At 48.2% G+C, this 25,337-nt stretch overlaps 9 protein-coding genes and 1 non-coding gene across 10 annotated transcripts; 5 read left to right on the top strand and 5 right to left on the bottom strand.

Moving 5' to 3' along the window:
• The first annotated feature begins 1 nt into the window (after window position 1).
• Window positions 2-1,543, top strand: GGI43DRAFT_412750 (uncharacterized protein). Its single transcript, XM_083206864.1, has 2 exons — window positions 2-1,013; window positions 1,088-1,543. Exon 1 carries the CDS (start codon window positions 373-375, stop codon window positions 832-834), a length of 462 nt encoding a protein of 153 aa, XP_083057609.1. The 5' UTR covers window positions 2-372; the 3' UTR covers window positions 835-1,013; window positions 1,088-1,543.
• On the top strand, window positions 862-1,339 carry GGI43DRAFT_177525 (uncharacterized protein). Its single transcript, XM_083199801.1, has 2 exons — window positions 862-1,013; window positions 1,088-1,339. Exons 1-2 carry the CDS (start codon window positions 882-884, stop codon window positions 1,253-1,255), a joined length of 300 nt encoding a protein of 99 aa, XP_083057610.1. The 5' UTR covers window positions 862-881; the 3' UTR covers window positions 1,256-1,339.
• GGI43DRAFT_412748 (ubiquitin-specific protease UBP6) lies at window positions 1,544-3,887 on the bottom strand. Its single transcript, XM_083206863.1, has 2 exons — window positions 3,621-3,887; window positions 1,544-3,482 (listed from the first exon to the last, which is right to left on the bottom strand). The coding sequence occupies exons 1-2, from the start codon at window positions 3,637-3,639 to the stop codon at window positions 1,819-1,821; spliced, it is 1,683 nt and encodes a 560-aa protein (XP_083057608.1). The 5' UTR covers window positions 3,640-3,887; the 3' UTR covers window positions 1,544-1,818.
• Window positions 3,888-4,443: 556 nt separating this feature from the next.
• GGI43DRAFT_386539 (RNA-binding protein) lies at window positions 4,444-7,695 on the bottom strand (the record flags this gene model as incomplete). Its single annotated transcript, XM_083203806.1, has 6 exons — window positions 4,444-4,680; window positions 4,774-5,160; window positions 5,281-5,697; window positions 5,800-6,945; window positions 7,018-7,293; window positions 7,384-7,695. The coding sequence occupies 6 exons, from the start codon at window positions 7,693-7,695 to the stop codon at window positions 4,444-4,446; spliced, it is 2,775 nt and encodes a 924-aa protein (XP_083057607.1).
• A 1,176-nt stretch (window positions 7,696-8,871) lies between these two features.
• On the bottom strand, window positions 8,872-10,044 carry GGI43DRAFT_412744 (actin-related protein 2/3 complex subunit 4 family protein). The gene is made up of 5 exons (XM_083206862.1): window positions 9,897-10,044; window positions 9,447-9,732; window positions 9,347-9,387; window positions 9,142-9,267; window positions 8,872-9,071 (listed from the first exon to the last, which is right to left on the bottom strand). Exons 1-5 carry the CDS (start codon window positions 9,897-9,899, stop codon window positions 8,958-8,960), a joined length of 570 nt encoding a protein of 189 aa, XP_083057606.1. The 5' UTR covers window positions 9,900-10,044; the 3' UTR covers window positions 8,872-8,957.
• Window positions 10,045-11,186: 1,142 nt separating this feature from the next.
• Window positions 11,187-12,156, top strand: GGI43DRAFT_386537 (CRAL-TRIO domain-containing protein; the record flags this gene model as incomplete). The annotated part of the gene is made up of 2 exons (XM_083203805.1): window positions 11,187-11,581; window positions 11,646-12,156. 2 exons carry the CDS (start codon window positions 11,187-11,189, stop codon window positions 12,154-12,156), a joined length of 906 nt encoding a protein of 301 aa, XP_083057605.1.
• A 3,122-nt stretch (window positions 12,157-15,278) lies between these two features.
• On the top strand, window positions 15,279-18,385 carry GGI43DRAFT_177263 (uncharacterized protein). The gene is made up of 3 exons (XM_083199799.1): window positions 15,279-16,708; window positions 16,791-17,173; window positions 17,264-18,385. Exons 1-3 carry the CDS (start codon window positions 15,577-15,579, stop codon window positions 18,035-18,037), a joined length of 2,289 nt encoding a protein of 762 aa, XP_083057604.1. The 5' UTR covers window positions 15,279-15,576; the 3' UTR covers window positions 18,038-18,385.
• A 453-nt stretch (window positions 18,386-18,838) lies between these two features.
• On the bottom strand, window positions 18,839-19,523 carry GGI43DRAFT_412737 (hydrophobin). The gene is made up of 3 exons (XM_083206861.1): window positions 19,259-19,523; window positions 19,114-19,199; window positions 18,839-19,047 (listed from the first exon to the last, which is right to left on the bottom strand). The coding sequence occupies exons 1-3, from the start codon at window positions 19,419-19,421 to the stop codon at window positions 19,003-19,005; spliced, it is 294 nt and encodes a 97-aa protein (XP_083057603.1). The 5' UTR covers window positions 19,422-19,523; the 3' UTR covers window positions 18,839-19,002.
• A 3,408-nt stretch (window positions 19,524-22,931) lies between these two features.
• On the top strand, window positions 22,932-23,016 carry GGI43DRAFT_t176. Its single transcript has one exon. It is a non-coding gene; the product is annotated as a tRNA-His (tRNA).
• A 1,162-nt stretch (window positions 23,017-24,178) lies between these two features.
• GGI43DRAFT_412726 (uncharacterized protein) lies at window positions 24,179-25,012 on the bottom strand. Its single transcript, XM_083206860.1, has one exon. The coding sequence runs from the start codon at window positions 24,628-24,630 to the stop codon at window positions 24,211-24,213; it is 420 nt and encodes a 139-aa protein (XP_083057602.1). The 5' UTR covers window positions 24,631-25,012; the 3' UTR covers window positions 24,179-24,210.
• Between the last annotated feature and the right edge of the window lie 325 nt (window positions 25,013-25,337).

Here is a 25,337-nt window from a genome sequence, read left to right as displayed (position 1 = left end):
CAAAATTTGAGCGGTGATAAGAGAAAAAAAAAAAAAAAAAGGCGGACAGCATCATGGCAGAATCCCCTGTGGAAGGAGCGTCGATACAGAGAAAAGGTACCTCTCTGCTGGTAGCCTGAGCCTGAGCCTCGTGTGGCTGGTTGTCGCAGCGCCTCCTTGCATTCTAGGCCTATCGCACACGGAAACGCCACTGACTTTCAAAAAAAGTGTCTTTCAATCTCGACTCCCTTTCTCCTTGAACAAGCTCTTCTTTCTCATTAAAAATCAATCCAAACTCTTCGTTTCCGCGACGATTCTGCCATATCTACGATTCTCCGTTTTTGCTCTTTGGCCACCCAATTGAGCCTCCATCGTGATGATCTCCATCGCATCATGGTCCAGCGTGCAGCCTCGTCATCCTCGGCCTTGCCCCGCTTCTTACTAAGTCTTTCAGCCTCCTCCACTTCATCGCAGCAGCTTCACGGCCCGCCATCGTCGCTGCCACCGCCCGATTCTGCCTGTCAAAGCACCAGCCAAGACAGCATCGAGTTGGTGGCCATCCGTCATCATCCGTGGAGCAACAGCAGCAATCCTTTGGCTGCAGCGCCCCGTATTGTTAGGCATAAGCGGGCCTCTCTGTCGTTGCCGGTTGCAGCGCCACCATCAGCCTCTGCTTCGAAGGCGAAAACTGCGCCTTTGGAAAGGGACAAGGGTCTGGGGCTGAGAGGGAGAAGCCGTAGCAGCACGACTAGCTTGGCGTGCTCGACAAGCTCGACGACCGATTCGCTGGGCAAGGGAATGACCCCAGCTGAACGTCAAAACAAGGCGAACCAAGTCTGGAGAGGCTACTGGTGATAGCCTTTTTTTTTTAACAGAGGAACTAAAAGAAAAACAGCTCCAAGATGGCATCAAAAATACCTTTGACCAAGCAACAAAAATGGAGGGGCGGCGTCTGGGCAGTGGCCTTTGCCGCCGTCATCATGGTCGGAACCCTCACTGGCGCCCAGCTCAAGTCGGACAAGCAGAAAGAAGATGTCAGTTAATCTTTTATTTAAATCTTAAGTTACAAATGTCTAAGGTGACTCCCTGCTAACATCCCTCCTCTTAGGCTATCAAGGAGTTTCGCCAGATTACTCCCTCGGAGCAAATTGCCATGCTCGAGAGGCAGCGATCTACGCTTGTAGAGCAGAGAACAGCTTTGCAAAGGAAGCTGGACGTGTTCAAGGAGCGCGCCCATGAGAGACAGCAAGAGAAAGAGAATGCCAAGAAGGCATAGCATTGCTCTTTGATTGCTGCTTCTCAAGGAGAGGGAAGGAGAAAAAGATCTATGACAGCCCTCGACGATGGAGCTGTACAATCCAACTCCAGGATGACTGTAACACTATTTTTATTTTGTCTTTTGGGAACAAGGTCACTGAATTTCTTCCCATTTATATCAAGCTACGCGGCACAGCGGCATGTTGTAGTATATTCATTCACTGGCGCAACTCTGGTTGATGGAAAACATTTGGAGAGAGGGCTAGTTTTGGTAACATGGCGATACCCATATAGACTCGCACAAGAGATTTTTTTTTCCATTTCGTATGCAATATGCTTTATTCGGTCCGCTTGACCTAATTCGTGTTCCGTTCTATTCATTATGGCATATGTCTAAAGGACAGACGATCCAATAATCTAGACAAAGTCCATGTTTCGCCATCTTCGCCTACTAGTAACTAATCCAAACGCCCAACTTCCATATTATTCCAATTTCCGGTTGTAATCATGTTTTTACCCCTCTTCCTTTCCACACTGAGAGAGAGTGATGCAGTATACCAATAACTCAAGTTTAACCTTACTTTACTCTTCAATACCCTCAGAGCTGGGCAGAGGAATTGCCTTGTAAAGCAGAATCAGGGCTGAGTGAGATTCGCCGCCGCCAGCCAAGGCCTCAACCTTGTCAACTGTCACCTCGGTTACCTTGTCGTCGTTGAACCACCACCAGTTTCCATCCTCCTTCTCTTTCTTGCCCGTCTTGGGATCCACGGATCCAGTCTTCTTGACGTACGCCGTGTAGTGGCCGCTATCCGCGCTGGCGCCCTGATGAGTGACAACGCCACGCAGCTCGTACAGGCCAGATTGGTTGGCACCGTCGTCGTCACGAAGAGAGGGGTTAATCAGGGAGTTGAGTTCCTTCTTGGCAGCCAGAAGAGCAGCCTCGCTCTCCGCTTCGACCTGGGCATCTGTCTTGTAAGTCTCGCCCATGACAGTATCGCCGTCGTCTGCCGGCTGCGGCTTGCTCTCCTCTTTCTTCTTCTTCTGTTGTGCCAATTCTCTCTCCGAAGGCAGGCCCGAGCCACCAGCGACGTCGCTCATATCCTTATCATGAGTCTTCTTCCGGCGCTTACGGGCGCGATCGATATCTTCCTCATCTTTTCGAACCTCACGAACCTTGTCACGGACGGGGATAAGGGCCGATTTGAGATCATCAGAGCAGAACTCGACAATGTCCAGCTCTTGGGGGAATGTGACCTTTCGCATAATCTTGGCCTTCTTCTTCGTCTCCTTCTTCCAGAAGAAGCGTACGAAATGGACGGTGAGGTACTTGGGAGCTCGGGATATCTTGGACTTTTTGGTATAAATGGCATCGCGGCCAAGCACCTCGGATCTCTTTTCCAGCTGCTCGCTTAGCGCAGCCAAAATGCCGTCCCTCAAGTGGTTTGTCTGGGCATCGATATGGCAATCGAGCTTATAAAAGCCATCACTGGATGTAATGGCCATTTCACCTCCGTTCCGGGCTTCCTCTTCGTCGCATTCGAGGACCGAAGTGAATCGTCCTGCCATGTACTTTTCGACAAATGAGACTGCAGGTGTGTCAGGAGAGCCTTTGATGGTCAACTTCTGGCCGAGTTGCTGAACGATCTGAGACCAGGCCTCTTCAGCGTCCTGCTGAGCATATCCAGGGCCACTTTTCGATTTTTCGGCAAACTGAGGAAAGACAATTCTCAGTGCTGCCAGGAAATCCAAGGGTGGGAGAGAATCGAGCGTGGCGCCCATCTTCTTGTATAGGTTAGAGAGCTGGGAAGCCAGATCTTGTCGGCTTGTGCCGGGTATAGCGTTGTATGTGGTAAGAGCCGTCTGGAGCTCGGGAATCGAACGCAGCGTCTGCAGAGTCGAGTTCAGGTAGCAAGTGTTGCCAAGATTGACAAGACCTGCAGGAGTGGCGCCGACCTGTTGAGCTTGCTCGGCCTCGGTCATGTCCTCGACAAACTTGATCGCCTCGGACGGACGAACAAGATCTGCGCCACCATCGCCCGGTGTGCCCATCATCATGATGTTCTGGCCGGCCTTGAGGCCCAGCTTGCTCATATCTGCGTCATCTTTGAGCTGACCACCCTTGATGAGGATCTTTTGTCGTTCGGGCTCGACGTTGGTAAGGCTGAAGAGCTGGAGCTTGAAATCCAGGCCTGTCGACTCGGGATCGACATCTACGTTGTACTTTTTGCCCTGGTGCTTAACAGCAACTAAAACAATTTAATTATCAGGTGAGTACGGTGTAAATTCATTGATATGCATGAGAAATACAAGAAATAGAGCAGGGTTGGAGGTTGTTGAATGCAGAACAAACAGACACATGGCTGATATGGTGGGGTATCACGAACCAGTTATTGTGGAAGCCATAGTTGCAAAGCGGCGGATCGACTCAGCAGCAGCTGGACGACGAAATCTGGAGCTGTAGATACAAAAGACGATATCAAAAGAGAATTCGGATATCCGTGATATTGTCCCAGCAAGAAAGATGAGCAATCGAAGTGAACCAGGAGAGACTCAGACAGAAGCCGAGAGAAGAGCTGCGGAGCCCTGCTGCGTCACGGTAGCAACCTAGCCTTGATGGCGAGGAAATGTGGCGCTAGAGGCCCGCAGTGGTTGCCAGAGCTTCGACAGCTTCCACGTGATTTCGCTGTGGCGGGCTGTGGCTAGGTAGGTGCGGATGACATAATCTTTCAACGCATCCTGTTCATTCAGTTAGCATTCATTGTGTATTTATCTAGTATTTATTTATTTTCAATAGCTATTATCACTGGATGAGGGGGATAAGACCTTGATCTCATTACTTCCAAACTGAAAATGGTGGGCATTAGACTGGGAGCATTTTGGTGTTCTTTGAGTGCATATATTTAATAGTCTTTGGCACATCACAGAGCACAGAGAAGCTATAGTTAATATAATTTGTTCATAGGCATCAAATTGAAAACCATATGTCCGTTTCCTAAGTATATTTACGAAGTCAGAGTACATAATGCCTCCCTATTAATGAATAATAGTTGCAGCTTCGAGCAGCGTAACCAAGAGCTACGCCCCATATCGACACGTGAAATTATAAACCAACCAAGAAGTGCCGTTGGTAAATAGAGAAAAAAGAAATAGCAAGATTTGCACGAGATCCAGATATCCTTCCAATGACAAATCAAATAAATGGGCACTTTAGTTTTGTGTAAAGGCGCGATTGAGGATGCGTTCGATGGCCGCAAATTCCAGCTTGGCCGCTTCAGCCAAGGTCAGTTCATCGAACTGGGGTCCCATGACGTATCCAACCTCTGACCAAAAATATCCCCAGTACATGTCTGTCTGCTCGGCTTGGTGTTGGAGCTCGGCGCGCTCTCTGAGGGGCAGAGACAGAATATCTCGGCTAGATTGCTCCCGAATCACCGCCACGTACCACTAGAAGAAAGAAAACGCACATAACGTTAGCTTATATACAGCAAAGATGGTGAAAAGAATGAAGCTACTTCAGGGTTAGTAGCCAGAACTTACCTCAACAAGATCAAGAGGGAAGCCAGGCTTTGGGCCAATAGCATACTGGTGGCGCCAACTGTTCGAGAAGCGCGGCAGCTGGTAGTACTCCATGTCCAGCGCCTGCATATTGGTCATCCAGGCAATCCCATCCTTCATACAAGGTGTAAAGGCAGGGCAGAACATGGCCGCTGAAACAAGACGACGCAACAGAAGAGGCGTCAAGTGGCCAGTATCCTCCTGGAAAAGAATGCTTCGAGTAAGCTGGCGGATAAGCGAAAGTGTAGCCTGGTAGATGGCTTCTCTTTCTTTGATTGTGATACAATCCGTGCGAAACCAGGGGAATTTCTTGATAGTGCTGATCAAGCATTCGTAGGGGCGCTGCGGGCAGTCTCGCGAGAATGGCGACTTTGCAGACCCATGCATGTTAGTATTCAAGCAGATAAGAAAGCTAGAAAGATAAATTTGATATTGTAGGAGAATTGGGGGGAAAGGAGTGTGGGATAACGCAAAGTTGTGGTTACGTACTCGATGAGGTACCTCGACGTGTTTGACAAGCATGACCATCTCTTCCTCTGAGATGAAGCCTTTAAAATTGTCCCACGGCTGGCTATGGTTGTACGGCAAAATTTCAGGGACGACACCATACCAAAAGACGCCACGTGCAATGGGGAAGAGATCTTTCATGAGATGTCCCTGAGAAGTCACCTCCACGTCAATGGCGCGGTCACCCAGACGGGCATATCGGCCAGATGCCACATTGAGACGGTGTCGCTCTACAGCTCTCATGGCATCTTCGAGCGAGACAAACTCGACGTAGGCATCCATAGTCTTGCTTGTCACCTTGTCCATAATGATGTGCACGCCCTCATCAGAGTCATTCAAGATTTTGGAGTTGCGACCAAGAAAGGCAATGACTTCGGCACGAGTTGTGGCGAACGGAATCTAGGTAGCAACATTAGCAAAAAAGATTCGTTGTGTCGTCAAAAGGGAAGTAATAGGGGCGAAAATTGAGGATAGAAGGGAAAGGAGTTGGTCACAACGCACGTTCTTCAGCTTGATGATGCCCCAGTTCATGGGCTTTGCCATCCTAGCCGACTCAACAAAAGGAAAGTTGGCCGGGTCCATGGCTTCCGCCAGAGTTGGCAGCCCAGTAGGGGTATTGGTCAACAGTACAAGCTTATTCGACTCCTGTATTTCTCTCAGTGGAGCAGTATTAACACGATCAAGCGGAATCTCTGAAAGCCCGGTTGTGTCGTTGAGACGTACACCAAACGGACGCACAATCTGACGCACCAGCTGTGCTTCGATATTCCGATGTTCATTGTCAGCAGGAGGCGCGGCAGCCGTTCCCAGATCAAACCTAGGAGGAGGCTGCATCATGACCGGGCTAACACCAGCACGGCCTGCAGTTCGTGGTGCGTAGTTGCGTGGCTCGCTGGCCGCGGTCGTGACGCCTGGACTGAAGTAACCGCGTCCATAGGCGCCATGGCGACGATGAGTCGGAGTTGAATCAGTAAGTTCGTCGCTTCCCTCACTGGATCGAAGTGAGTTGAGAGACTGGCTGTGCGGGATCAACTGTGGCCGACGGTATCCGAGAACAGACTGGGATGATTCAGGACTAAACTCGTAGGCAGAACTTGCCTGACTCTCAGCAGATGCGAGAGAGTCGCTAGTCAGTGGTTGAATAGTCGAGCTACGATGCTCCTCTTTCCCTTCGCTATATCGAAGAGAGTTAAGAGAATGGCTGTGCGGAATCTGTTGCGGGACCTGGGGCAGAACTTGCTGTGGTGGACGAGTAAACCCATGAGGAGTGTAAATTGGCGAAGGGCCAAACTCAAAAGTAGCTTGAGCCTGTCTCTCAGCAGAAATGACAGACTCATTGGCAAGCAACATGGCACGATCAGTGCGATTGCCGTTGCCTGCTTCGCCTGGTCGAAGAGAGTTTGGTGGACGAGTGAACCCATAAGGAGTGTAAGCTGGCGAAGGACCAAACTCGAAAGTGGCATTAGCTTGTCTCTCAACCGAAGCGACAGGATCTTCAGGTGAATCGTCGGGTGGAGCTTGCGAGTCGAGGAATCTGGGATAACGAGTATTAAGAGGGTTCTCTCCCGCTGCAGGCTCCGACCCATCGTGCGAATAGTTCACCGACAATTGAGATCCTTCGAGGCTTCCACTGTCCGACCTGCCTTCCTAAGGCACGCCAGCAGCTGTGTCCTCATTGCGGCTCGGGGTATGAGCCAGGGCAAATGAAACAAGATCGACGCCCGCTTGGCTTTGATCTTGAAAGGGCATGTGGAAATCATAGCCCGATGGATATCCGGATGAAGGGGGAACACCAGGAGGAATGGGAAATTCAAAAGAAAGAGGCGTGTTGAGCTCAAACCGAAAAGGTACAGCACTTCCACCCATAGCTGGAATATAATTGCCGCCAACGTTGGACATAGGATTCCCAACCGCAGTTGCAGGAGGGTTCTCAGTTATAGGGCGAGTGTGATTCTCACCCGCAAAGGAATGGGAGCTACCACTGGGGCTGTACCACTATTGAGCTGATGAGTATAAATTCATTTTTAGAGCCAAAGAGTAGCTGGGTTGGCTAAACGTTAAGGAAACGAGGCAGAAATCACTTACCTCAGTGGGCATAGAAGGGACCCAGGCATTAGCAGACGGGTTGAATGAGCTATGCTGAGCAAGCTTTGCACGATCCAAGTCCGCTCCAGCGTCGCTGTGAACATATGGGGATGAATCAGGGCCACTTGTATTCTGAGCGATGTCAGAACGGCTGCCACTGTGTGAACTCTCAGGAATGGTGGAGAGACGACTAGCAGAGTGGCTAGAAGTGAGCTGTCTACTGAGAGGAGATGGCTGAGTTGCTGTTGGCATATCGATGAAGGGTGCTTCACCGAAGTTTGAATCGCGGACCCTCTCACGACGCGAAGACATGTTGACGTGTTGGGCTAATGAAGGTTAGCAAGACTCGGGTAATTTGGATGAAGAGGGGGGAAAGAGAGAGAGGGAAAACTAAGTTATTGGATGGAATAAATTTTTGAGGTGAGAGAGCAGAAGGATGTGTGCGAAGATATGTGACCGGAGCGAAGAATGTACTCGTTGGAAACTCCGCATATCAGACAAAGAGAATCATAGGAACCAGAAGCTGAAGAACAGCAGCTATGCTGCCCATGAAGAAAAGATATTGAGGGGGCATAGCAAACCAAATTACCTGTGCAAAGCTGAATCTTTGGCTTCAGAGGGTTTCGAGTTGAAACGAGTTGGAGGTGCTTGATGACGATGCAATGTAGCCAAAAGCGGCGATGGTGGGGTGAGAAAAGGAAATAACCAGGAGAGGGCAGAAGAGATGGAAGAGAAGAGAAGGAAGAGAAGAGAAGAGAGAAGAGGGAGTGCAGAAATTTTTATCGCGTCTCCACGAAACAGCACGAAAGTGATAAACGCGGAGGAGCGTGACGGGCAGTTATTTTCGCGTCTGTTGCCAGTTGCTAGGGCTGCCAGCTGCTCAAGATGAATCTGAGTTTGGGATCGGTCAGCAGTGTGATTTGCGGACCGTCAAGTTGCTTGCCAGTCGTCACAAGCAGCTCGAGGACCGGGTCCCGCTAATAACAGCCGTGGACGCACTACGGAGAAAGGTAAGGCAAACAGCTAAGAGGCAGGGCAATACTAGGCCACAGCGGTAGCCTCATCAAGAAGAGCAAAGGAAAACGTAGAGTTGCAAATATGAGTCCTTGAGCCCAGTAATGTTGAGGAACGACGTTGAGGAATGAAGTTGATCCTTGCTGCCTTGAATGCCCCATGTACTGGCAACAGCTGTATTATTGATGCTCAGATGTCGTCTTCCGGTGCATCAGATGTAGCTGTTGCGAAACTCGGCTCGCAAAAAGGGCTCACAATAATAGAGCCAGCAAGATCATGATAGCTGCAGCTCCAGCTAACGATACTCCTCGCCGGAGAGCCGGACGAAGCTAGCTGTCAGCGATTGAGCAGAATATACCAGCTGCCCTGTTCCTCCTCCAATCTTTCCATCACAACATGCGGAAACACAATAGAATCCCATTGGGCGTAACTTGTAGCAAGTAGTATTTGGACAATGATAATGATATTTTTTTCATTAGCTCTCAATTGTTTATACCTATATTCAGCGCCCCTTGATCCCCGTCTCATGGATACATGTTTATCGCAATTTAATCAAACTATCAGGCGTTGGTTAGATAATCCTGCTGCAGAGGGGGGTCCCAGGGGGAGACGGGAAATAAAGCACTCACAGGTGTCAGGAAAGACTCGGCAACGAATCGAGCTCTGGCGTTAAGCTACGAAGGAGAGATTATATGTTAGCCCAGATCCAATCCAATCTACAGCAGCACAGTATATATGACGTACGAAGAGCTTCATCTCGGAAATCTCCTTGTCAACCTCCTCTTGGAACTCAATGATAAAGTCGACAAGCTTGTGCTTCAACATCTCTTCGGTGTGGAAGTTTGTTATCAGGAAGGAAATGTCGTAGCCCTGTATCGGATCGCAAATTAGCACATATTTCCCTTTCACGCTGAGCTCGCAGAGAATCTTTTGTCCAGTCACTGCTCACAGGAATGGGTTTTCTCCGCAGAATGAAGAATGATTCCGCTCCTATAATCCAACTGTCAGATCGTCGTATCCTGTCATGGCGGAACGCGGCGGGCACCGACTCATTTCAAGGAATCTCGTAAACTTGTGGACGAGCAGGTTCTCAATCTCGTCGGCCTGCTTGATCTTGATGCTGATGCGGACCGAGTTGATGCTGGGCTCAATCAAGACTCGCTCGTTCTCATTACGGGCAATGGTCAGGGGGGTGAGCAGCACCTCGGGGGAGGTCTGAGCTTCGATCTCGGGGACATTGTGACGCTCGGTGGTCTGGGAGGCGAAGTTGGAGAGAGTCAAGGCGGCAATCAAGCTGCTTCGTACGCATTGGAGGTACGGCCGCAGTGATTGAGACTAGATGGCAGCATCGTCGGGTCAGTTGGTCAGTTCAAGGCCCAGCGGTCAGCTTCCTTTTGGGGGGGCAGCTATAGCTTCTCGGGGAGTATTTGCAGGTGGAGGGAGAAGCAGAAGAGGTAGAAGGTCCGCTGAGTAGAGATTTGGGTCGGGCCAAAACGTACCATGACTGCTGCTGGAGCTGCTGCTGCTGCTGCGGTGGTTTGTCGTGATGGTGGTTGGAGCCTCGACTCGGTACTTCGTTACGTGGACGGGATACGCGGGGCTCGATGTCACAGCTCCGAGCCTCCTTTGGGGAGCAAGGTGGGGCAGCGGCTTGACGGAGTACGTACCTCCATAGCAGCGCGTGGTGACGTTATCGTAATCGGGTCCATCACGTGATATACGAGTAGAGCATCAAGATTAAAACGATAACAGCTGTAGTATTTATTACGCTGTATATGTAAATAATATCAGTAACCCGCCATATAATTGATTAGCGACGATATAATTGTAAAAGTTTGCATATACTTGTTCATAGAGAGATGCTTCCGTCAAAGTGCTTCTATTGGCGGTCGCTTTTGGTTTATTGCTTTAGTGTTAGTCAGAAGGTTTTCGGAAGCTGTAGTTTATCCGCTCGCTAGGCCTCTAGTATGTGATTTAATCAGATTGTGATAACGAGCTTCAACCAACCGCATGTGAGCACCAGCTGGGTCCCGCTAGGCCATGGGCGTTCGCGAGCGTTGACTGGCCCTCTGCCAAGGAGAGCACATCTTAGCAGTCCTGAAAACAAGGGACCTGAATTCGTATTCAAACAAGGTTTACAGGTACGAAAGAGGTACCTATCGGTTAGGCTTCTGGGGTAGTGCCGGGTAAGAAGTCTCTGGCAACGTCGACGGCATTTTTGTCGTACGATGTAACTCTACCTGGCCGTGGTACCTATGACTATAGCTTTAGTACATGTAAGGTACGGTCAAGTGCTTCGGATTTGCGTCTGTAGCCCGGGAATTAGTCATTAATTGCTCATTTCGGAGATCGAGCTCCAAGGTCAAGGAGCTTTAACAAGCTCGGTCTTTCGCAAGTCCCTGTGCAAACTATTTCAACGCCATAGGAAAGCGTTTCATTCTCCCCCCTTCCCTATCCCGTAAATACTATCCAGGTATCTACCAGGATAGCTATTCTGCTCCATACAGTTTCACATCAATCCACCTCTTTTCCAACGACTATTCGTGCTTATCATCTCGCCATCTCTCGGGATTGCAACCCTGGCAGCTTACCTACATAATTCCTACTGCAACCAGAACCTGCAGCAGCTGCTTTAGGCTCCCGCCTGCTACTACGCAATTGCCGAAACTTTCCCCTTGCCGTCTCTTGCTTCTCTCTTTCATCTCTCTTTCTCTCCTCCATTACCACTCTTTTCGTCTTTACACTTGACTCTATTCAAACCGTCATCTTGATTGATCCAGCTGCCCATCATGTCCGCCCCCGAGAAGACTGAGGCTGAAACGCCCCTCGCCCAATTCACGGCCCGCCTACCCGAGATCAAGAAGGGATCAGGCCATACCGAGATGTGGGGAGTTGAGCTCTCTGACGACGCCAGCCATGCGCCGACTCAGGTCATCCTCCAGAAGTTCCTGCGAGCCAACAATGGCGAGCTGGCTGGCGCTGAGAAGCAGCTGACTGACGCCCTCACCTGGAGAAAAGAGGTGAAGCCGGCATCTTTGGTGACTGAAACTTTCAACAAGAAAAAGTTTGACAACCTCGGATTCGTTTCCAACTTTACGGATGATACTGGCAAGAAGGTCATCATCACCTGGCACGTTTATGGCGCCATCAAGGACAACAACGCTACCTTTGGCGACGTTGATGAGTGAGTATCCATCATATAAAAACAGCATGGTATCATTTTTTTTAATCAGCTCCGTGTCATATAGGTTCATCAGATGGCGTGCGGCCCTTATGGAATTGGGCGTGCAGCAGCTCAACCTCAATGATATCAAGGAGCCCCTCCCAGAGGATGGCACTGATCCTTATCAGCTGATCCAGGTTCACGACTACAAGTCGGTCAGCTTCTTCCGCATGGATCCTGTGGTCAAGGCCGCTACCCAAAAGACTATTTCCGTCTTTGCCACGGGCTACCCAGAGCTGCTCTATCACAAGTACTTTGTGAATGTTCCCGCCATTATGGGCTGGATGTTTGCCGCCATGAAGTTTATCCTCTCGGCTGCTACCTTGAAGAAGATGCACCCCATGGCCTATGGCACCTCTTTAGTCAATGAACTTCCGGCCCTCGCCACTTCTCTGGCTCCAGATTATGGCGGCACCGGCCCAAGTGTCACAGAATCATTGCAATTGGCGATGGCTGATGTGCCCGAAGAGGCCAAAGAGGGAGACGCCCCTGCTGAGGCAGAGAGCAAGGCTGAGGGAGATAAACAGGAGTCTTAGGCAAAAGAGGCTGAGGCTGAGGCTGGAACCTCGCACCAGGATGCAGAGGCCGCAGAAATTGCTTGGAATAGGGGAAGATTGCTTTAGGAAAGCGGTCCAGGCTGAATCGCCACTCATATCCGCGCTGCATCCCATGAAGAGGAGGAGTGCATGCTTTATTTTGTTTGTTTTGTCCTGTTTTGATGCTGTTCGTATCCGTACGAGCGCGGGCTTTCAATCTGCTAGCCAGCCATGCCCCATGTATGCTCGTAATACCCCGATATCATGTCATGCACTAAAATATTGTGCATTAGATTCCCATTTTTGATAGTTGGCTACAAACAAGTGCAACGTCTGCTATTGACGTGATTTGAACTATGAGTTTGATATTGGTTCTCATGTAGTTTCAATTTCTCCGATGATCATTCTCCTTAAGTAATTGAACTACTTATTTACTGTATTGTGTCTGACTTTGTGGCGTTTCAGGCCAGTTTTGCCGTAATATGCAGTGATATTGCAGTAATGTTTTCCCGTACACGGCAATTTCCCAGCCGAATCACTCTTTTCCAGATGACACTTTTTCCTTTTGCATCGAAAAATATTAAGTTACTTTACGAGTTTGCGAGATCAATTCTATTTCCAACTCTGATGCTGGGAATTCATTTCACGTCTTTTACGTGCCAATACCGAGCAGTTCGCCCCCAGGTCTCTAGCCATGTAGCCACGCCATCAATTTGCCACATGCATCAGCGAATGCTACCTTGGGAATCACAGCTTTAATGAAAAAATTGTAATGAGATGGTAACACAATCATTTTCCGGCCCTGGTAACTTTTTTTCCTCTAGTGCGAAAGATCCTAGTAGGCGAGTGATTATTTTTTCGACGATAATGCGCTGTGGCGTTCACCGCAACATATCAACTCGTCCACGACGGGAAGCGTGCGATGTTTTTTCAGGCAAAAAAACCATCATTATCATGGTAAAATCGATTGTATTCGGTTGAATTTTATGCTTCTTGGTTCTGGCATTTTTATCAGCTGCTTGGGCTGAGCATTGCGAGTGCGCCGGTCTCTATCGTGATGCTGGTATCGTCAAATGAGAAATGGAGCCTGGGATGAGGAAGACAGAGACATTTTGACTCAGGCTGAGGCTGGAAACCCTGCAGCCGGTGAGCGCTATGCGAATACGCCTGTAGATCAGATGATGCTATCGTTGCTTCTTGTTGCTGTTTTCCCGTGTAGCAGTCGCTGCTGTTGAATATCCGAAGCGTTGAATGAGTGCTTCGTCATGAAGAAGGCGTTATGGTTCACTCGCATGGAACTGTGCATAGATGAGAGGAACATAAAACATGCAATAGCTGAAAAAGAATTTAATCATGAATTATCGCGAGATAATGGATCGGAACTATTAGAAGAGGCTGTAAAAATGTAATTCGATAGGAGAAGCAAATCACACTCCACCAGATAGGTACAGCCACCTCAGATATTGGGGGCATATTACGTATTATCCAACTCTATTACCAGCCTTGTTTTCTTTTTATTTCATCGTATCTTTTATTTTCTTTCCAATTAGTCGTTCCTGGTTCATTGGCTCCTACATGATACATTCATCGTTGCATCGGCTGGGATAAGGCTATTTCCCCCAACGCAGGGAGACGCAGAGGCTTTATTATAGGCTCGTCAAAAGGTGCGGAGTAAGAGACAAGGCAAGGCAATGCCAAGCGAAACGAGGCCGGATATCTATCAGGCGACCCAAGGGAGGAACTCAGGAGAGGGCTCTGCAACTTTTTTTTGGTAGTTTTCTGCTGGGATGCCATATTGGCCGAAACCAGGTTTAGTATTTAGCTCGAACGCCTCTCACACTCATTTTTCAGCCGCCCAACTTTCTTTTTTTCTTCTCCTCTTTCTGTGTGTGTGCTCAGCTGGCCGTCGCGTTTAATTTTCCCCTCTTCCTATATAGTGCTGCATCTCGAGGGGAGGTTCCAGACACTTCTCTTTGGCACACTCTTGTCTGGCAATGCTGGATACAGTCTGAACAGCCAGTCAGATATACATCACCAAGTATCGTTTAGCCGCAGCAAAAGAAATACTCGCTGTGATCTAGAAGAAAAGAGAGCCGTCTTTTCAAAAATCTGTTTCCAGAGATTGCCAACAGATTGTGCGTAAGTGGCAGAGAAAGAAACACATATCCACGCCACAAGGAAGTCAAGCAAAGGAACGAGACTAGAGACTCAAGAGGACAAATATTGGTATGCTTACGCAATGGTCATCTCCTCATTTTCTCCAATCCTCAACTTGACATTCACATACACTCCAGTGACTGACGCCCTGAGCCTCCAGTTTTGGCGGTTTCACTGCCTCTGCCTCTGCCGAGTACCCCTCGCCGGCTCCCAGCACCTTCAGCTTTGGATTTGTTTGTCTCATTGCTTTTTGGCCACCGTTTGTGGCTCCCTCCACTGGTCCCAACCACCCCTGGAACCCGGCAAAAAGGCCTTGGCTATTTGCATTGAGAATTAAAAAAGTGGCTGCTCGCCGCTCACCTTCACTTTCAGGTCTCGCGGCTTCTTGTCTGAAAGTGCCATTTATTGCTTGTACGGCAACACAAAAGCACGCACTCTCATCGGTTGAGAACGAAGATCATTCTGTTCTCCAGATAGCTCTTGTCTCTGACTCGCCATCTTACTCACGCTTATTTCGTGGCGGGCAACATCCATCCACGCGCAATATAAGCGCGCACCTTCACACATATACAGACATCCACAATAATCTCCATCCTCCAAGCATCCTCCGCCTCTCACATATACAGCAGACGGGCTGTAATAAAGACAATCTATATCGAGCATCATCTTTTTTTATTATTATTTAAAAAAGAGAGAACGAAAAAGAGGGTATTACTGCTGCTATTCCTACTAGCTTACTGCTCTTATTACTGCCTAGGAGCTGTTTATATACCGTGGCCTGCCCTTCGTCCTAACCGCCTATCCGCCTTGCTTATCTGTTAGACCACGCGCGCACCCGCGTTTTTTTGTCAACTTTGGACTAACATCAACGTTAAACCTTTTCCCTCCTTCATTCTTACGTTGCCTCCCAGCCAGCAAGCCAGCTAGCTCAGCTTAGCTGTTCCACCTGCGCAACTTTATTGTCCTTGTTCTTTTTCTTCTTGTTGCTTTTGCCTTTCCCCTTTTCTCCTCTTTTGATTGGTCCCCCAGCATCTTTTCCTTATTCCTTCATTCCTCACTTATCCAGTCGCACCGCATATTCCCTCTCTTTCTACTCCTTTTACTTCCTCTGCTTCTTACTTCGAGTTTTTGGCTTGCTGGCTTGCGTGCTTGCTTGTTTCTCCTCGTCTCCTACCTGTCATCCGTCGACAATCGGTGTGCGTATGTGGGTGCACATGTCGCTATAAAACCTCGAGAGAAATAAGAATCGCACATCTCCCAGCCATGGCTTCGTTGTCGCTGTTTGTGGAAAGCAGCAGCAGCCTGGCTTCTTCGGCCGACGAAGCGTCCAACCTCGCGTCGTCCAGCTCGACTCCTCCCACGACCGTTACCGACAGCGATTCCCTGCACTCAGACACCTCCAAACACGATGTCATCGCCGTGATTGACGACTCGACCGTTGTCGCGGTCGCCCCGTCGCCTCTGCCTGTGGCTGAGGTGCCATCGCCGCGACGGCCGCAAAGGGCACGTGCCAGTCTACCCGTCTATAATCTCGCAAAGCTCAGTGGCACGGCTGCGCATGGAAAGAGAAGAGCCAAGGGCGACATCGTGGCCGACCGCCGCAGACGTCGCACCATTGCTGGCACCACGCTGACTGCTGGCGACGCCGAAGTCGGGGCCGCGCTGGGCAGAGGATCCGCCCTGGATGCAAGCATCGACGCGTTGAACCTCGCCGTTGCAGTCGCCACGAAGAAGACGCCGCGCGCACAGCGCCTGGCGCGACCCTCGCCGCGCTCGCTGCGGTCCGTTTCGCGTTTCGGCGGCCCAACTGGCGGCGATGTCGCTGACTCTCCCGTCTCGTCCGCCGCCACCAAACTCGCTGCCATTGTCAGCAAGCGAGGGCGCAAGCCCGTCGGGAAAACCGGCGTGAAGATGTCCCGCGAGCTGCGCCGCCTGCAGGACACCAAAGAGTTCAACCACATCGACGACCGGCCTGTCTTGCACAGCGTCTGGTCCAATGGCAAATACATCGACCCCAATCGGCCTGTGGAGCGCCGGCGAAAGCGCAAGAATGCAAAAGTCGACAAGTCCGAGATCGAGGTCAAGCAGGAGGAGCCGGAAGAACCTGCGCCCCAGGTCAAGAAGCCTCGAGTCAAAAAGTACATGGATCACGGCCTCTATTCCGGCCAAGACGTGCCCAAGGACATGGTCCGAGGACTGACGGCGGCCGAGAAGAAGCAGCTGGCGCAACTGCCTGAGCTGAGGCCCTGCAAAGAGAACAAAACCATGCCTGCGCCCATCTTTGGCGGCTTCCGTACCCTGCTGGCGGGCCGCGACTTCAAGCTGCCATTCCATGTGTGCAACCCGCTACCACCAGGCCAACCCAAGCCCGACGAGTGGAAGAAGATGACCAAGAGTATGCTTCCCAGTCTCTTTTTGCTCACTCGTATATACCACCCCTTTGATAATCTCGCTTACTGACAAATTCCACCTCCTAGACCGATTCATCGGCGAATCCAGGGAAATCTGGAAAAAGATGCCACACATTCTCGATTATCAGTCCAAGTGCGTGTGCAACCCAGAAGACGGATGCGCCGAGAGCTGCCAGAATCGAATCATGCTCTACGAATGCGACGAAACAAACTGCAATATTGGCAAGGCCTTTTGCACGAACCGAGCATTCGCCAACCTCACAGCTCGCCGAGCTAGAGGCGGCAAGTACCGCGTTGGAGTCGAGGTGATTAAGACCTCAGACCGAGGCTATGGCGTCCGCAGCAATCGCTGCTTTAGGCCTCACCAAATCATCATGGAGTATGCTGGTGAGATTATCACCGAAGAGGAATGTGAACGACGAATGAATGAGGTTTACAAGAATAATGCGGTATGCCAAAACTCTCTTCCAGCTCCTATAACCACGTGTCTACAATGTTCGATTGACTAACATACTTGTTCTCTTTTCCTTTTTAATTAGTGCTATTATTTAATGAGCTTTGACCAAAACATGATAATTGATGCTACCACGGGCAGTATTGCTCGATTTGTAAATCATAGCTGCAATCCCAACTGCCGCATGATCAAATGGATTGTCTCAGGGCAGCCTAGGATGGCTCTTTTCGCTGGCGATAAGCACATCATGACTGGCGAGGAGCTCACGTATGACTACAACTTTGATCCCTTTTCTGCAAAGAACGTGCAAAAGTGTCTATGTGGACAGCCCAATTGTCGAGGAGTGCTGGGCCCCAAGCCCAAGGGAGTCAAGCCTCCTCCCAAGGAGAATACCGGAAAGGGGAGAGGCAAAGGCAAAGGCAAAGGAGGCCGAGGAGGAAAGCGAAAGTTCAAGGACTTGTCAGGGAACGAGGAGAACCAGGACCCCAACAACAAGGCAAAGAAGCGCAAGACTCAAGACAAACCAAAGGTTATCAGGACTCTCAAGGCTGTCAAGGCATTGAAGCCCGTCAAGGGGCCAAAGGTCAAAAAGCCGCTCAAGTCAGCCAAGGCAGTGAAGCCTGGCAAGACTTTAAAATCCATCAAGGTGGTAAAACCAAAGTCTGCCAAGGTCACAAAGGTTACAAAGCCCAGAAAGACCCTTCAGCCCGCAAAAGCAAAGACGGCCAAGAGGCCATACTCAAAGGTCAGCATCAAGCTGGTTAAGAACGCGGCAGCGACCAAAGGCCAACGAAAGAAGCGAGAAAGCACAACCATCACCGTCAGCGGAGCAGCCTCTGGGATTTCTGTCTCAGTATAAGAGCCGAATAAGAAGATGATTTCTTTGGGGAGTGCATTATTTCTGCTATCCTTTGGGAACGAGAAGATGCGATTCAACATGGCTCCCTGACCTCCCCGACTGTATGACGCTATGGACACTTACTTACGGGCTATTTCTGGTTCATCACGGATTTCATGTCATATTGCTGAGACGTCATATCAATTTTTAGGTGGGCAATTGGCTTCTGGGAGATGCTCTAACTCTTTTTTTCTCTCTCCCTCTAACTTTTATGTGTTTTTTATCCATTATTATTTTTTTTACTTTGGAGGATCAGGCCATTTTGTGATAGATCTTTTTCACTATTCCTCTCAAGCTTTCTTGTATTTTTTTTTTTTTTTTCTTTAGGTGAAGGGGGGCAATTCCTTAATTTCTTTTTCTTTTCTTGCTGTTTCTTTTGATGGCGAAGGGATGAGGGATGAGTTGCAAAAAAGGGTTTGCTTTTTTCGAGTCTTTGGAATCTTTGCTCTTTTCTTGTCTAAGTGTGTGTTTTTTTGTAGTACAGTTTTGGAGTTAGGCGATTTGACATATACGCGGTAATGAGAGTTGATGATTTGGTGTTATGTTCATGGCTGAAAACTCGAGTGAATAATGAGCATTTCGCCTCTATATGCCTCTATGTAGAACTTTGAGAGATGCTGAGCATTGTTGTTATTCAGGAGGTGGAGAGTTGACGACATGAGCCTGGCCGAACCAATGAGCCTCACATTTCGATGCCCTACACTACATTGCATGGACAAAGAAGAAAACACGACAATAACAGAAGAATCTATACGAAAGACATATGATATAAAGTCTACTAATATTATTATAAATAAAAGGAGCACTAGAAGTGAATATCTACACGCCCTGCATCACCAGCTATTATATATTGAGGCCCAAATTCCCAGTATTTCATACTAGAACTGGTGGTCATCGATACAAGGTTATCGTGAATACATGACCCATTAGTTGGTACCAACGGGGGCCTGGCAGAGAAGATCTTGGCCGGCCTAGGGAAGAAATAACACTTAGTATCGAGCAAAATCAGTACATGGTTGAGAGTGATGATGACTTACAACGGGAACGACACAGCAAACGGCCTGGGCGCCAGTCCTGGCGCAGATGTTTTTAAAGTCGACGCCGTTACCTGGCGTTTCACCAGCTATAAGACGCCAATTAGAATGTATTCGAGTTGTATAAACTTATGTTGTTTTAACTTACGGACGTGGCAGTCAAGACCAACAACGCCGAGGACCACAGTGGCGCAGCATTGGGGGTTGCTGTAGAGGCCGCTAGGACAGATGCTAGGGCTTCCAGTGCGAACCTCAACGGGGCCAGCAATGGCCGTGGCGGCAAAAAGAGCAGCGGCAGTGAAGAACTTCATTTTGAAATGGTTTTGGCGGAGTGGCTCAAAGATGAGGAAGTAAGTTGTCAAAGGTGCTGAAGTAGAGACTGGAAGTGACTCAGGTGGAAGCTGATGATGGAGAGGATGGAGAAGAAGAAAGGTCTTCCGTGAAAGCAGGAGACGGCATATTTATATTTCATAGACACCAGTGTCATCACTGAGACGCCCTCGCAAAGTCTTCTCCCTGTTCAAGTCTCGACTCGGCGAGGCGACACAAACACAGGAGCTGTATGCATCCCTACCTAAGACTATCTTCCTTGGCACCGCTTCCCAACAAAGTTTTGGTAAACCATCTCAGCTTTTCAGATATATTATTTGCTTTTCCTCATTGGTACCGTATCACTAATGCACACTTTGCGGTGAGGTGGATATCTCATATGATGCCGTGCAACATCACCGGGGAAAGGAGGGAGGGTGTCATGCCCAGTTTTCCCCTTCTTTCAGGTGATAGAACGTAAATTAGAATCCTAAAAGGGAAATCGAGTCAGTTCAGCTCAAGCCGAAATCAACTAAGATTTTCATCGAACTTGTCGTGTATCCATCTCAAAATCTGGAGTTGGACAGCTGTATAGCAAAGTCACTACATGCTACGACGAGGACATTCAACATGTAGAGTGAATCTTTTTTGTTTCCATTCTGGAACTTTGTGTTATAATGGAGTATCACATCTTTTAAACAATATAACGATACTCTGATCCCACATCTCAACGAATTGTTTCTGTAAAGAGACTCTGAGTTTGAAGGATTCATCTATGCAAACTCAGCCTCGGACAGTGTCCGCTTACCCACTCCGAATGCATGTCACGAATAAATACAGGCCTGGCTCATGAATTGGATGTATGTGCTTCCGCATGGCCGATCCAATCAGCTGGAGTGGTCATCCATGATAGCCTCGGCCAATGCAGGAAAAAAAAAATAGTTCTATACATGCACTGCATGTCTCCGTGATAATAGCAGTCTTATTTTCAGCAAGTATCTTCTGAGGATTAAGAGAAAAACAGCTATACCAAAGCTCTCAAAGTTATTATTTGACTATTATTATCGTTTGGAAGGAATTGACACTATTACAAGCCTTGCCTGAGGCTCCAGCTTCGTTCATATCCAGCATTCGCACCACCGAGAAGCTTCTTTCGAGACTCGTATTCTATTCTTGCAAGATTACCTCCGCCCCAGGCATCACAATTGGCTATCGATCATCTAGATAATCATATTGTATCTAGATTCCAGGTCCGAGCCAACCAGATCTTCTTGCAAGGGTTTCCCATCTGCGGACCGTCGGGCCCTCCAGCCGGCCCCCACTCGGTGAGTAGGGATGAAGTGTGATTGCCACTCAATTAACGCTAACCAAAAGGCAGAGGCCGTGTTCCTGGCCTGATTTTGACGTTGGCCAGGCAGCAGTCTCTGCGTAATGAGAATTATGCAGTGCAACTGGAACTTGGGATAGACTGTCCATGTACATGGCCCTTGCTTTGCGGGCTGACTGAAACTCATCCAAGAACAGTATCCCTTTTCAGCTGAACTTCAGCCCTCCTCAGCTCCATAAATTCATGGCATCATATGATACATTTTCCTTTAAGGAGTAAGGCTACTTTCCCGGATTCATACAAGAAGCAAGGGAGGAAAACAGGGACGTATGGGAGCCGAAGAACAAGTTCGAGCTAAGCCACTCCATCTACTACTCTATCTTACTTAGAGTTAGCCATGGGACTATTTACCTGCAGCCTCCCTCTCAATACTACTGCACGTCACCTTTGGCAATGGCAAAGACTTTGGATTTTTAATCTGACAGAACTGGCATCCAGTGCTACACACACGCATGGTTTCGTCTGTGTGTCTTGGAGCAGCTGCTGCATCTGTCTAGTAGTATTCATTATTCATGTACGTGCCATCTGATAATTTGGAGTTAAAGCGTACCGTATTTCCGTTTACGCGGTGCTCAGCTTGCTATCAATAGTAGTGGCTACACTCGTCGGCTCCTCGGTGATGAGCCGACCCAGTCATCGGCCACAACTCCAAGATGATACCGACGAGATTACAAAGTGTTACAAGATGACAATGTTCGCACTCTCCGAAGCCAGGTGAAACCTATCTGCCAGTGGCAATTTTCCAGTTTTCCATATGTGTGATATAGCAGAAAATATATTTTAACCAATCACTCCAGTGCTACTCGGCGACATTGTGTTTTTATGAGCTTATCACAATTGAGTAGCACTTGGCCCGTAAAGATGGTCCGGTTTATCACCGCCTGTTGCATGGATCGGGACAAGAAACAGGGAAATTTTCCGGTAGGTAACATTGCAGCGGCTGCTCTGTTTCCGTATTCGTCGCCCTGCATCAAGTTGTGGCTGTTTTGCCGTAACATCGAGCAAGTATCACGGAGCATGTTGCCCGTATACAAGACAAGATGACATCACATACGCCAAGCCGTGCCAGGTATGAAATAAAACCGGGGAAGAGGACATCAGGCTGTCGATAGCGCTTTGCCCTTGGCATGAGGTACATGTAAGGTAGTATTAACAAGTGGACATTTTCAGCTACCAAGTATTCAAGCATCGTAATGAAAACCTCAGCTCTGAGCAGCTGAGGCACCTGAAAGGCGTCCTATTGGCGAGAAAGTAGCATGGGGGCTTTCGGGCTGCCGTGCCAAGTCCAGGGAGGTCGTCCACTCAAATGCTTGCCATGCCGTGCGGCTGTGAGTGTTAATCTTACCCTCGAAAAGCCACTCGATTCTCTCAATCGCATGCATCCACGATATTCGACGTCGTCCTCTGGAATGAGACACCCAAATTTACCAGCTACCAGGGACGGAAAGAGTCGATTTTCACAGGCTGAAAGTCTCAGCGTCGAGTCTATGAGCTTCTTGTAGTTTCGGCGTTTACATAGTGCGGTGGAAAGTTTACATAACAGCTATGGTGATACACATCTATGCAAGGGCATGTTGGTAATTAGTCAGTGTCTCATATTATATCAGCTACGATTATGACAGGAGTAATACTCGTCCAGTGGATTACTACCAGACGGAGGTTACACAGCATTACAGTATTGGGACAGTCGTCGCCTACCCTATAACGTCTGGGAGATGAATCGGGGAATAAGAACACATTGCAGTTTTCAGGAATAGAATGAATACAAAGCTGGATTCCTACAAGAAATGTCTTAATAAACCTTGCTATCTATAACACTTAGAAGGTAAAATGTAAACGCTCTGTTTTCTTCTTTGGGTATCTATGGAAGCCCAGTCTCTTGCTTAGCTAGCCTTACCAACCAGCATTAGGAGGAGACTGCTTCCACTCTTAGCAGCTGTATTCAATCGTAGGCCTCGACTGGAATCTCCAGGAGGATGAACCACATCATTTATTGTGCCATAGAGACATCGTAGGCTGTCAGCATTTACTGTTGTGCTGCGCATGGCGAATTTCGATATCTCGATTGTAGTGGTATTCCCTTATAATATCATTATGAAGTGGATACTGTCATAACAAGTGCCTTGCTATTATGGTCCAACGGTTAAGACATCAGTTTGTGGTATTACTACAAACCACTGAAGACCGAGGTTCGACTCCTCGTAATGGCACACTTTTTGGCCCCTCTTACCTTTTTTTGGTGAGCCACTGTCTGCGGTGCCTTTATTTTTTTTTATTTTTTATTTTTATTTTTTTTTCACTATAAACTGTGTAATTCCTTTCATTGTACCATAAAAAATTCCCATGAATTTGATGCATACTATACATACTTACTGTATGCAGGTACATAATGCTACTCGTTTATTGACGCATGTTTGGCGCTTGGTCTTGGGATCGATCGTATGTGGTTGCAGCCATCACATAGCGAGCACTGACTGATGCTACACCATTCCGATAACTAGATACTAGTAATTATCCAAGTACGTGGCCATAGTATGTTGCCACCATGGAGAGATGTAAATATTATCGAGAATTCGCCTTTGCAAAGCTCGATCGCTGCTAGCTGATATACACTCTACAGCCATCTCAGCGCAAATGGAGCATGTCGTTTTGTGACTCATTGGATCGCTCCATATTCATAATGGCAAAAAGATGCGCCATCAGAGCTGATTGCTCTTTAAGGGGTCTAGAATATGGGTTTGTCAAGGATTCGTGATACGTTCATAATGATAAAGACTTATGAACCACGCCTAAGAAGCGGAGAATAATGATGTACATAAGAAGGCGGTGCAACGTCATGTGAAATAATGAGGCATCCATGGCCTAGAACTAACGGCCTAACGAAATAATGAAGAAAAAGAGGAAAAAAGAGAAAAAAAGGGCGCCATGTCTTCACAGCCACGCCTCCCACTCACCAAGCTCTGTTCGCCTCGAATAAATGGTAGCATCAGCGTCAGCACTATCAGTATATTTTTTCACCCTCCAATCCTGCAGTCAAAATTGCGAATTAATCTTCAACGAGCCCCTCCTAGTATGATTTGGTAGCATCTCACCGCTACTATCGGCAGGCAGGGCGAGGCAAGGCGAGGCTCAGCCGCCTGCAGGTACAATCAAGAGCCTCTTTAAGTGGAGTAGAGTACAAGATCCTTTCTCACCAAAGCGGCAGCAGCTGTATCTAATCAAGATTTAAAAGTGAGAAATGACAACTTATTGCTTCTGAGTGGTTGAAATCCTCTGGGGACGGGTGTACCGAGCCGCTTTATGGGAAAAGCTTTCATTCGTCCAAGCAATCATGGCGCGGCAAATACATTTTCATATAAGCAGACTAAAAAGTGTTCAACAAAGGGTATATTAAAATGAATGATCTAATTTTTAAGTTGCCAATCTAAAAGAAATCTATCAGGCATGGTATCAAGTGAAGTGAACTGAACAGTTGGCCATTTTGTGTGAGATCTCCAACTCAGCAAGGTGAGCCTCAATATACACCTAGCCCAAACTTGAGAATCTGCCGCTCCGTCATAGTATGACAAGTAATAAGTTGGTTTCTGATGATATGCTCCGATGTATAGCGTCGATAGTGTCCTCCTCTTCCTGCCACCTTTAAAAATAAAGAAATATATAAAAAGAGTGAACACAGAGAATGGCGAGACAGAGGATTTATGCTGTGAGACTAATTCCAATAAATAGTCGCCGTGTGTGCCAAAGGTTATGATGAGATGAATGCCCCAATTAAAGAACTTGGCGAGTCGAGTCTGACTGCGACCTGGACAAGTGTATGTTGGCATTCATGCTCGAGTTGAATGTGATGTAGCGTACCGAGCCGTAAGCATTCGTAACAAGACCATTAAGACTTTGTGGTTCCCACTGTTTCAGTGAAATAACTGCAGCATGTGCATCGGGGATGCTGGCAGTGAAACTGGACGCATTGAACCGTGGTCTGATAGACTAGTCCGCCCATACCGCATTTGCAGCAGGTCCAAGTGTTGATTGTTTGACCCATGATTCCTGGAATTAAAAATTGAAGTTGTTGCGAGAAAATTGGTTGAAGTTTTGGATCTCAGAATCCAGAAGTGATACTGAGATACTGTTTTCTAAGTCTGAAGCTTGTGATGATGTTGTGTTTTAAGATCTGGAGAGTTTGAGATGTTTATATATCTAGTTTTCACCGCGGCCGTAACTACTTCACACGCTTTTGTTTCTCACACCGAGAATACGTCAGACGTCCGCCTTCTTCATTAATTACGCAAATACAAAAAAGGCAAAACGGCGCAGCATGCCAGCCATGATTCGGTGAGGGAATGGATATCGACATGGTTTGTCGGTGGCTATAATATAGGCAATCGGTAGCCTACCGGTAACCCAAAATTTGAAGTGTAAAATTGAGAGTGAGACAGGACTGACTAGCTAAGACAGGACTTTCTCACCAAAGATTGGCAGTTATTACAGCGACAGAAGAATGGTAAACGTAATGGTAAACGTTGACAGGAGCAAA

This window comes from Trichoderma evansii (assembly GCF_050947405.1).
Source record: "Trichoderma evansii strain SZMC 28006 chromosome Unknown GGI43scaffold_20, whole genome shotgun sequence".
NCBI classification, from domain to species: Eukaryota; Fungi; Ascomycota; class Sordariomycetes; order Hypocreales; family Hypocreaceae; genus Trichoderma; species Trichoderma evansii.
Note: the sequence above shows the minus strand (reverse complement) of the source record. Positions and strands in the feature narration are given on the sequence as shown.